The 12,044-nt window shown below is 46.2% G+C and overlaps 1 protein-coding gene across 7 annotated transcripts in view; it reads left to right on the top strand.

The window, feature by feature from the left end:
* The window catches only part of DYM (dymeclin), a 232,299-nt gene extending 224,946 nt beyond the window's left edge, over window positions 1-7,353 (top strand). For all 7 annotated transcript variants that reach the window (XM_065662611.1, XM_065662607.1, XM_065662609.1 and 4 more), the window contains one exon: window positions 4,655-7,353. In XM_065662611.1, coding sequence (XP_065518683.1) covers window positions 4,655-4,804 — 150 coding nt within the window. In that variant the 3' untranslated portion in view covers window positions 4,805-7,353. The remainder of the gene's footprint in view (window positions 1-4,654) is intronic.
* The last annotated feature ends 4,691 nt before the right edge of the window (window positions 7,354-12,044 follow it).

The raw sequence follows: 12,044 nt of genomic DNA, 5'->3' as shown, positions 1-12,044 counted from the left end.
CTCATGTTCTCAGGTTGGTTTGTTTTAAACTAGTTGGGGTTGTCTCTCCTCTAGTAATAACCGGGGATAAATGCAAATAATGGCTCCACTGGACCTGTTTACTTCAGGTAATGAGTTTAAAAACTGAAATAGTAAAGCGAACACAAAGTGTTTTTTCGTCTTTCAACACCATCCAGCTGGACAAATAGGGATGTGAAGGAAAAATAGGGATAACTTATCCCATACCAAGACTTTTTTATTAAGTCTTATCATTTAAGATGCCTTAGAGTGGTCCCTCTTTTCAGCAAGTGCTAAGAATCAGATTCATTTGGGTGTCACCAGCTAGGGAGCAAGTGTCTTTCCAGGATTAAGTTGGGCACAAGAGCAATAAAGGGGAAGAAAGGGGGTTTCTACATTGCTGCAATGCTACGAAATTCCACTTTGGGAATTTTAACCGTGATAAAAGTCTCTCCAGTGCTGGCTGGGAGTGCCCCAACACTCCTGTGACCTGGTTGATTTACAGCTCTCCTGAAGCATTCATTCGGTGTCATCTCCTGTCTGTCTGCAGCACATGGTGACAGCTCTGACCACTCATTTGGAAGCAGTACCTGCAGGAGATGAACAGCACAGAGCTGAATTTAAACATTCCTTAAACTCCCACCCATCAGAAATCTTAAGGCTTTATGGCACCAGTCAAGCTTTTTATGTGGTGTTTAACCCCTGCTGTTATAAATTGTTTTAAAGTCAGTCTGGCAAGTCAGAACTGTATTGAGGTGACTTAAATTTGATGATTTTTGAATGTTAACAAATTCTGGTTACAGTGAACACGCTAAGAGTGAAGCAGTATGGGTAGTGCTTTATCTTTACAGTGGATGACTGCCACGCTGGTAGACGTTGTAAGGTGCAGCTCTCTCCATGCTGAGCCTATAGGATTTCTCATTTTTAATGAATGAGAAGACATGGCCACCACACAGCCATGGATCACTGCAATCACCTGAAGAAGCTGGGTTTGAATTACTGACCTGGAATTCAAATTCTCTGTGTCTTGTTAGCAATGCACTGAGCTATTCTGGGACCACTATTCAGGTGTACCATCAAGTATCCATCACTTCTGCCATTACTTATGTTCGTCCTATAAAGATACAGTTGAAATTGTGTGTACGTAATTGCATCGTGTATTATACCTCTCCTTAAAAATCTTATCTACGTTCGTTGTCCACATTCCAAGATAAACGTGCAGACTGCTCAAGGCATATGTTGAGTGTGAGAGAGTCCAGGCTGATTGCAGTAAATTATAGTCTTTAATCTGAAATTGATTATTAAATTGCTGTGGTACGATCACAATAGATGGCAACATTGATCAGTCTGAAGAAAGGCTTGATAATAAAATCAATGTAGGACTGTTACTGCCTGAAAATATGAATGCCATCTGATTTATTTTATGCTGTTCTTTCAGCTGAGAGATAATGGGATAGTAAGAGCTGAGCATCTCAGATGTAGCTATTGGAATGTCTAATGCAGTTTTACTTGCTGTTTTAAAGCTAAAGATGTTTGTTAAGCTGCTTGAGAGCCCAGAATGGTCCCAGACTTCTGCCATAAGTGCTTGCAAAACCAGCAGCTATAATCTGTGACCTTGAAGGTGAAAAATAGTTGTGTGTTTCATTCAACTCCAGTGAGCATCTTTAATCACTTTTTTACCTCCTTCCCTCCCAGAAGGACTACTACAGGCTGCAGTACTGGCGTGCAGCCACCTTTGGGGTGAACAGTGGCAGCTGTGTAAGGGCTTTTCTCTGCTAGGAAATGTTGCAGCGGTTTAATCTTAAGGTTTAACCATTCATTCTGCTGATGCAATGCTGAACTGAATGTGTTCCTGTCTATACTGACCACAAGGCAGGAAGCATTTAGGAGGGAAGTGGGGAAGATTACACTGAGGATAAGCAGGGTAGAATATCAGTTTAAAATAATAATAATAATTAAAATCTACATGAGGGCTTACTTGGAGAAAGGCTTAACCTACCAAAAGAGTCGTGGGATGGTGTGGCAGAGGGGGAAGGCAGGCACAGCTTGAGGGCTTGGAGCCAAGGTGGGAGGGGATAGAGGATGTTAATGAAAAGGAGGATCTCACAAGGCTGATGAGCAAAAAGAAAACTTGGGCAAGTGCAAATAAGAAAGATTTGCTAAAGAGACCTATAAAGATGCAGTGGAAGGAAATTGGAGATGGGAGAAGGCCAGGAGAGAGAAAATGAGAGATGGGGGTGAGTATGGGTGCAAGGTATCTTAGAGTGAGGAAACAAGATGATGCAGAAGATTAAACAGGCTGATCAAAACAGATTTGGGGAAGAGAGGTTGTAGACAGGTAGTAGAAAATGGTTTAGGTGCACAAAAGGGCCGTGAGAGAGCTTCTCTACCACAGACTGCATGACTGATGCAGAAAACGAAACTTGCTGATGTACCTTTGATGTTCTGGTCTTTGAACTCAACAGGAGTTAGACGCAGAAGTGCCTTTAACAGCCTTAACTTTTAGCTGCCTTAGTTCCTTGAATAGAGATAGTAGTGCTAGAAACAATACTGTCCTCCTTCCATCCCGGATTGCTATTAAGGATGAGCTCTCCACACATTCTGAAGTCATCCAGTACTGTAAAGGCAGCCACACCAATGGCCAAAATGATTCCTCCTGGGGTAAAGATTGGCATCCAGCTAAACAGGACTGTGGTAAAGGGCCTCAACGTAAGCCAAACAGCAGCAGCTCCAGGACATTAGAGCATGCTGGAAGGTGACACCAACATCCTCATCAGTGGAGGCGATGGCACGTCGTCACCCAAGGCTGTGGTTGAGTGAAGCTGAAAAGGCTGTCCATGGAGACATGTAGGAGCTGGCACATTGTCACCTGTGGTTGAGTGAAGCTGCCCATGGAGACATCTGCACCTTTGTGGCTTGGTGTAACTGTATGCTCAGTGTTTGCACCGGACTGCTCCAGTTAACAACAGCAACACAAGGAAGGAGTGGAGCTGTTTCCATGCTTTCCGACTCCGGGAATACAGATAATGTGGGTGTCTAAAAGTTAAATAAACAACCCTGAAGGGCAAGTGGCTGAGAAGTGCCCCTTCAAAGGAGACTGTTCCAGCCAGAAGGGTCTTGTACCCTAACACAGGGAAACAGGACACTCTGAGCTCAAGAAAGATGATAGGGTATCCCTTCATTATTAATGGGCAAAGAGGCTTCTTAGCCATCGCTGTGCTTGTTCTGATCATGTCACACCATAGAGTTTATTCTTAGTCTCAGCCACAGCCTTATAAATAATAAAATGGGTCATGTTTTATCTTAGCCCAGTGATCATTGTAATGTGGCTTTTATCTGAGACTCTGCCAAGCTCTTGACATAGGCAACATTTAGAAATAGATAAAATGATTGAAGAGCACAGCACAAAAGTAGGCTCAGCTCTTCCCCAAAACACACGCTTACTGAGAGTGAATGCAGTGGGTTTGCAGCGTATGTGCTGCGTTGGGAGGGAAGAAATGAGAACACTGGAAAATGGAGGATGCAGCATGCCTATCCAGTTAGGATGGGCTGGGGTAGTACATCCGATGTGTGCTGATTCTTAAAGCTGTGTGCTTTGCTTGAAGCTGGTACTGAAAAACAGAGCTTTTGTTGAAATTACTGTTGTCTAGCCTGTAAGTCTTGGGTGGGATGGTTTAGTGTGAGGTGTCCCTGTCCATGGCAGGGGGGTTGGAACTGGATGATCGTAAGGTCCTTTCCAACCTTAACTATTCTATGATTCTAAGTTCCAGGAGGGGGAGATACGTGAGTGGATGGGCAATGAGGTCTGTGTGCACAGGTCTTGTAGTTACAGCCTTAAGGGGCTGAAGTGGGATGGACACATGATGTGTTGCAGTTGAGGAGCTTGCAGGGTCTTGCACTCTTAATTACCACAGTGATGCCATTAGCATGCTCCTAAGCCATGGGAAAGCCAAGGCACCAGAGGTAAGTGACCTACCCGAAAGTGCAGGAGAACCCATAGCAAAATTGAAAGTGGCCTCCTGGACCCAATGAGCTCACCCATGGAACCTACACATGCTTCCTGGAGGAAGAGCGATTCTCTCCTGAAAACTTCTATACCATAGAATTATAGGATAGTTAGGGTTGGAAAGGACCTTAAGATCATCTAGTTCCAACCCCCAATACATGAGGTCTTTCAGAACAGATGGAAAAGATCAGTTTGCCAGAACACTGAAAACTTATCACGAGATATGTTTATTCTCTCAGCATTTCCAAAGAATTGTCCTGCTGAGATGCTGAGTACAATTAATAGCAAAATGCTTTGTAGGGAAAACTGCAATAAACAGGTCTGTACATGCACACGCAAGAAGGTTTTTGTGTGGCTGCTAATAAAGAGTTTTCCTTTAGACCTTTGTGTTTTGCAAAGGATTCACATGTGTAGTCTTTGTTAACAGGCAAATTGAGTGTGAGTTGAATACAGTATGCTAATGTAGCGTTCAGCTCGGAGAAGAAATCATAAATGATCTCTTCATCCCATAAATATTTTCGTTCAGGTCTAATGGTTCCGTTCTTTGCATGACTTTCTTCACCAGACCGCAGTGTTTACGGGGGCTGCGTGTTTGCAAACACACACACTTGCAAACCCTCCCTCAGCGGACTTTGGTTTCTCTCGTTGCAGAAGTTCCCCGAGCTGAAGTTCAAGTATGTGGAGGAGGAGCAGCCCGAGGAGTTCTTCATCCCCTACGTTTGGTCCTTGGTCTACAACTCCGCTGTGGCCCTGTACTGGAACCCGCATGACATCCAGCTCTTCACTATGGACTCTGGCTGAAGGAGATGCCGCAGCCAAGCCAACTCAGCTCCCTTGTCTTACAGAAAACAGAACTCTGCACCGCGTGTTAATACGTGACCCCCTCCAGCGTGCACCCTCTGACCCCACAGCTTTTGGAGAATGAAGCTTGCCGCTAGTGCACAGTCCAGTGTCAGCGTCTTGGAAGCAAATTGCCACCAACACGCTGGCAACAGACTGTGGTGTGAGGAACTGATGGCTTGTAGGCAAACCTTGCATTTATAGTCCTGTAACCTAGAGCTTGTTTGATGAAAATGAGGCCTTACACATGGGGTATGATGTTACTACCAACCACAAACCTGATTGTTCTTTTAACTTAATGGGATAAATGAGGAAAGGGATTGCGGACTTTGTTTTGGAAGCAGCGTTTGTGTTCTTGTTTCTTTCAGGTGAGGGAGGTTTGTTGGGTCAAGCTTTCTGTGGTCTGGATTCTGCCACGGGTTGCTCGTCACCTAATCCTGTGCTTTCGCTCACAGCCCTTCACTTCAGTGGCACTCTCAAGGCTGTAGGCATTAAATTGGTGTCTACGCCGTCAACCAGATGAACTAAGCAAGCAGCATATTAATGAGATTAGCTGCCAGCCTGATTTAAAACACTTGATTTACCTGTCAAAATGTTTGTGGGAGGATTTTCAGTAGGAAGTCTTTTGTGGTGTTGTTTTTTGACTGGCAAACACTCAATAGAGGGCTACAAACACCATCTTTCCGAGTCAGGTCCCTTGCAGACTTGCTTTACTGCGTGTCTGAGCAAAAGCTGTTCCTGGAAATTGAATGTGTGTGTGGGAAAACAAACAAAAAACTCTCCAAAGAAAATAGTTATGAGGTTGTACAATAGAACAGTGTCCTGTTAAAGTGGTGTGGGGTGGTGACAGTGTCACGGGGATCCTTGGCTAAGTTTTGTATTGAAGATGCCGTTTGCTATTACAGGGTTTATGGCAGAAGTATAAATTAACCTGAATGCAGAATACTTCTCTTTTGTTGTTGTTGTTGTTTTTAAGTGTCCTTTCCTGACATACCTGTTTATGCAGTTGGGAGAACAAAAGAAATGGCTTGACCTGATTTTGACCGAGTATCTCATTTTTCGAGGCGAGGATCGTTTCCCCTCTGGGGAGGCTCCTGATGGTGCCTGTGGCACGTGCATGCAGACACTCTCCTAACCCCACGTGCTGCTGTGTGGACTGCCACCAGTGCATTGCATGCCGGAACATAAAAACCAAGGAATTAGCTCCTAAGGATACATGGCAACCCCCTGTATCCGCCGCCTGCTCCAGCATGTTCTGTTTATTGACCTGAAGAATCGGGTGCATTTGCTTTCAGACAGTTCCTTGAGTGGCTTTTAATAGAATTTCTTGCACCCTTCCTTTATTTTTCTTTCCCTGAAGGATGAGCTAGAATTGTACTTTCCTTTTACCTGCTTATTTAGAGGTGGGAGTCCATTTAAGTCCTACCCAAATGGAAATGCTGGCTTAAAAAAACCAAAAGGCAAAAAAGCTTTCCAGATTTATTTAAGCATAGCTACAAAGTGATACGAACAACCCAGGAGCATTTAGGGCTTTAAAATTACAGAAGCTGTTTTAGAAAGGCAATAGTTAAGACTGGGGATGCAATTTTTCTTAGGAAAATAGGTGGAATGAATGAACCATGACCGAGCTGCACAGAGGTTTGCGCTGTTTTTTGGGGTTTTTTTGGTCTGTTTTCTTTCGTCTTTGAGCAGCAAATGTCGAAAGGGGATAACTCTTCTTGGTTATTGTAGTGATTTGTAATTTCATCTTTAATACAAAACTCAGAGTGTTTGTGAGTCAGCAGGGCTGCCCGGCCTTTGGAAGGGTCAGTCTGAAGATGCACTTTTAAACTGTGGGTTCTGAAGGTACTGGATGGCTCATTTTAAATCTGGTTTAAAGTGCCCACGAGCACTTGAACCTGAGGTGAGCACCCTTCTCCCCTCTGCCTGCAGCACGAGTGAGCACTTCACAAACACAGCCCAGCAGAGGTGATGCGTTTCAGCCTGGTGTCAAGCTGGAGAGAACCCGATTCTTCTCTTTGAAAGGCCTTTTCATAAAGGGAAAGGTACATAGAGCAGTAATCTGATAGAATAGGTCAAACCAGCTGCTGAATCAGTGAGGGAGTCACACAGTAAATTATTTCTCACTGTCCTCTTGTTGCGATGACCTCGAGTTGAAGTGCAGAAGGAACAGGTTTGTTGCCATCACATCATTTCCTTGTGCATTTAGTTCATATTTAGTGCTTCTAGGGCCTGGCTGGTTTGGAACAGCTGGAGTTACAATCCAAAGCCCAAACAGCAGAGACAGACCGAGATTTATGCTGAAATCCAAGCTAGCCCCGTTGGCTCTTCCAAGAGTTTGAGCATTGTGTGGGTCTGGCAGCATCCTGATGTCTGCAGTCTGGCACAGTCACAAATACTCTGTTTTCCTTCAGATCTGTAAAGTACCACACTGGGGATCCTTTTCATGACTTTGTGTGAAAGATTTATTATGCATAATAATAATAATAAAAAAATATTTAAAACAGTAACTACAGGGTGTAGTCGTGTTTGTTTTATGTGATAGCTGCTGCGTGTTGCCATGTGGCCAGTGAGTCCTGGTGTGGCCATCAGACCTAACATGCACACGGTTTTATAATGTTCTCCATGATGAGCAATGGGAAGAACGTTATTGTATTTGTTGTATTAACTAGGAAGTTGTTTAAATCTGTGCTTGGTGGAAGAAGAGATGTGCTGCAATGTCATGCTGAATCTCACCTAACGGAGGGCTCTTGCCAGCTCAACTTCTGTAGTTGCAATAGGTACAATCCCAACAAGGCCCTGGGAGCATGCGGTCATGGGGAGGAGCAGCGGAAGGACAGAATTGTCCCCTTCAGACCAGACCACTGGTGGCTCTTTCCCATTGTTCTGCCCACACCGTTCAAGCACGTGGTGTGTCTCTGGATTTTGGAGTGTGGTGAGAGTGTTGCACCAGGACCTCAGCAGCATCATGCTCATATCCTTGCTCCAAGTGCTGATTGCCGTCTGCTTACAGTCCTTGAGTAGCACTGGAGAGGGAAATCCATTGCCACAGGGCTGGGGAGGAGAAGGGAGGTCTGCTCCATCCTCACCCAGAGAACCATCTGGTCCAGGAGACCAAGTCGTTAGGAGGTTGTGCATGTGAAGTCCTGACTCGTGTGTCCCTGATGAGGGAGAAATTGTCCTGCCCCATTTAATTGAGAGCAACTCTGATCTCGCTACAAAAACAAGGTTGGAAGCTACAGATGAGTTGGTCATCATTCACTTTGGCAAAAGCAGCCCAAAAAACTTGCACATTTCATGGCATTTCTTGACTCTACTTGCCCAGAACTGAAGAGTTTTAGGCAAGTTAAAGGAAAAAACCCAAACTATTTCCTATGTGCCTGTTAGGTTGTTGATCTACTAGTTAAACAGGAAAGGAAGAAGCAAACAAGCCCCTCACTTTGCAAATTCTAAAGCTTTTGTACAACCTTTCCTACTGGGCAACTTGATTTTATTCTTGTGTGTGTTAATTCAGCCAACTCAAGGTCAAGTCAAATCGATCGGGTTCTCTCCTGATTGATTGGGCTCAGTCTGTGCAACCACTGGCTTCTGTGCTTGAAGACCAGCAGTTTTCTATACAATTACACTTCTATAATTGCCCAGCCACCATGAATCCTTTCCCATCTTCACCCATTAGCAGGACTTTGGCCACCTTACCCAGGTAGCTGTATAAAAACTCCCAGTTGTACCCCTCATACTGTAAAATTCAGGGTGCCAACTGCTTTTGGGTTTAGTTTGCTGTTAATTTGGTTGGGGGGGGGGTTATTACTATAATTGCTATTATTATATCAGACTCTATTAACTCACCAGGAGCAGTGTTTAAGGTAACAGCTGCACATCTGATAGGGACAACCTCAATGGAGTTTACTCGGTACAATCCTCCCCATGGTTGTGGTCTGTCCGCCTCCACCCCCAGCACAGATTGGGGTGCTAAGAGCTGGGTCAGGGCATTAATCTTACTACTACCACTCAGTTTGAGGAGCTTTTGCTTGTACTGAAAGTTGCACGAAGGTTTTTAACCTTTGAGGTCTCTGCAGCCAACATTATTGGGTTAAATTCAGTGCCAAGCACACGCCTGCACCTGAAAGGTTCCAGGAGGGCCATTTCCCCTTCAATAACACAACAGATAAAACCATCTTCAGCACCATGGCACAGACCCAATCCTTGCTATAACATTGCTGGCAGCCAAATGTCAGTTGTAATTTAAAGAGGAGGAAAATACTTACCTGCTCCCTCGGCAAGCTGCAGTCGGCTGGTTGGACAGAAGCAGCGACCTCCCCGGCTCCACCACAACGGCCTCTGGATCCATCTGCTGAATCCACCCAGACTGAGAACCCCAGATTGGTCTGGGTTGGAAGGGACCTCAAAGCTCCTCCAGCTCCAACCCCTGCCCCGGGCAGGGACCGCTTCCACTGGAGCAGCTTGCTCCAAGCCCCTGTGTCCAACCTGGCCTTGAGCACTGCCAGGGATGGGGCAGCCACAGCTTCTCTGGGCACCCTGTGCCAGCGCCTCAGCACCCTCACAGGGAAGAGCTTCTGCCTAAGAGCTCAGCTCAGTCTCCCCTCGGGCAGGTTCAAGCCATTCCCCTTGGCCTGTCCCTACAGGCCCTTGTCCCAAGCCCCTCTCCAGGTTTCCTGCAGCCCCTTTAGGCACTGGAGCTGCTCTCAGGTCTCCCCTTCAGGAGCCTTCTCTTGTCCAGGCTGCCCCAGCCCAGCTCTCTCCGCCTGGCTCCGTAGGGAAGAGCTGGCCGGGGGCAGCCGTTGGGTTTGCTGCCAGAGAGCTCTTTAAGGAAATTTACTCAGGGCATCCCAAGAACCTGGATGATGAAGCATCAGCTCCTGGACACCATCCAGCAGAAGCCGTGGTGTCCATCAGCTCTCAGTGCAGATGCCCCTGGAGACTAAATTCTGCAGGGCAGGATGTCCTGGATGTCACAAGGTTGGTTGTCTGGGTTGTGCTGGCCTGGCAATTATTCTGGGCTTGGCCAGAAGGCTGACTTTTAACTCTTTCAGGATTATTCATTGATGGTGCCTTTGCACAGCTCATTCACAACATTCCCATTCAGCAGCTCGGCCATGGGGGCAGCAGCATGAGGGTGTGTTTGGGGAAAACATCATGAAATTGAGGAGTTTGCCTGGTTTTATCCTTTCAGGAAAGGAGATGTTGGCAGGACATCCCCAGGCTGCTGTGTCATCACCCAGGCACTGCCAAGCGCTCCGATGTGGTCCTCCTTGTACACGAGACATCAGTGTTTGTCATTCATTATGCTGGTAACAGTTCTGTTGTTGGAAGGTAATGATTATTTCAAAGACAAAAGAGCAGCTCATACACCCTCAGCTGACCAGGGCAGCAGAGCTGTAATTCCTGACTTTGGGTACGACTCATTAGGAGCCGGCATGGAGGTGCTACCAGCCATGGAGGCAATGAGTTAGGGTAATCATGGAAGTGGCTGCATGGCTGCATGAGCTTTGGGCTCAAAAGCAGCAACAAGTGAGCTACATCCCTCCTTCACATGTCCCCAGTGACAGGTTTTGGCATCCCTTTACTGGGAAGACCCGGGACCACTCTGAAGTAAGTGTTGTAAATGCTTTGCTCTTTGGGAGGAGTTAACCCTGAGCTGCAAAGCTCCAGCTGAGATTACAGCACTAGAAGCTTGTAAGCATTTAATCATAGATGCTGGGTTATTGCTGGATGGATGCTTTTCATAGGCAAGGGCCACGCTGCTCTTTTGCAAGTGAATTACTGCAAGTAGCCATGTTTAATACTGAAGGCGCTGCTACCACCCATGGGTTGCGCCAGCACTTACATCACTCTGTGTAGATGAATTAAAATGTCACTATCAGTGAACCCCTCCAAATCACAAATCACATACACCGCTGAGCTGCCAAACTGCGACAATTGGAATGAGAGATGTAGAGAAGAGGGAGATTTTGTTATTATATTTGCATGCTGCGGGAGCGCGCAGCACAATTAATCCGAAATGAACATGTCTTGGCAGACGTGATGAAATTTTCAGCTGCACATAATGGTTTTGCCAGCTGTCTTGGCACACTAAATGGCAGACTTCAGTCTTCCTTACAGCCACTTTGTGCTGCTGAAAGCCCTGAATCCGATGGCACCAGCAGAAAAGTATCCGGAGGGGAGTGGTGACAAACCTGGTGACGTCCCTGGTGATGCCATCCAGGCCCCTCCTATTTATGGAACAATGAAACAAATGCTTTCCAAAGAGCAAAGCAGCTTGTTAGAAGCTGGCAATTGAGAACCTAGCCTAGGAACGGCTGTCGTCACTCTGCTGCTTCCATTTCTGTCCCTGCAGTCAGTGGCAGGGTCCATCGCGGTTCATCACCCGGCACAGCTCCTGCATCCCAGGCTGCAGGGTCCACACCATGAGTCCTGCCCAGGGTACAGGTGGCATGGGATGCTCAGCCCCATCAGAGATGGCTGCCCCTGTTTAAGGGCTGTATCAGTCACAGAATAATGGGAACAAACCAGGCAGGGACAAAACCAGACCTGGATATTTAAGGTGTCTTCCAAACCAGCTGCTTGAGGACCACTAATGGGATGGGGTCTGGGCCAGCAAAGCCAGTGTGGAAAGAGGGGCTGCATCCAGGAGGGTATCCCTGGGTGCCAGCATGGCAATGGCACTGCACTGTGGGAATGGGTCAAAAATAGTGGACAAAGAACTGGTCATCAAGAACTGCCTAAAAATGTGGGGTTTTCTCTAATCCAGCTCTGTGTGTTGTTTTCTTGCTCAGGCTGTTCCTACAGGGGGAAAACCAACCTTTGTTCCTTGATACAGGATATTCAGTATCCAGTGTATTTAGCTGGATGAGCTTCAGACTAAATGTTCTGCTTAGTGCCTCCGTCTTGTACATGCGTCTGCAGTGCTGAGCACTGGCGCAAGAGAAGCAGCAAAGCCATTTCCACCTGAAACGAAGCTCTCTGCGATGGCTCCAAGAAAACTCCTCAGCCTCCTCCCCAGAAAAGCATCTTTGGCGTCTGCAATCTTGTGAGTTTCTCCTCACTGAAATACGAAGTGAAAATTGAATTTAAATTCTTTTCTTTCTCCTAAATCAAATCTCGCAGGCGCCAATTGCCCTTTAAAAGGTCAACCTTTAAGCCCACAAAATACATAATCAATACATTATTGACCTAAACAATA

The sequence above is a fragment of the Lathamus discolor genome, chromosome Z, assembly GCF_037157495.1.
Source record: "Lathamus discolor isolate bLatDis1 chromosome Z, bLatDis1.hap1, whole genome shotgun sequence".
Lineage (NCBI taxonomy): Eukaryota > Metazoa > Chordata > Aves > Psittaciformes > Psittacidae > Lathamus > Lathamus discolor.
The sequence above is the reverse complement of the archived record's forward strand: the minus strand, read 5'-3'. Positions and strand labels throughout refer to the sequence as shown.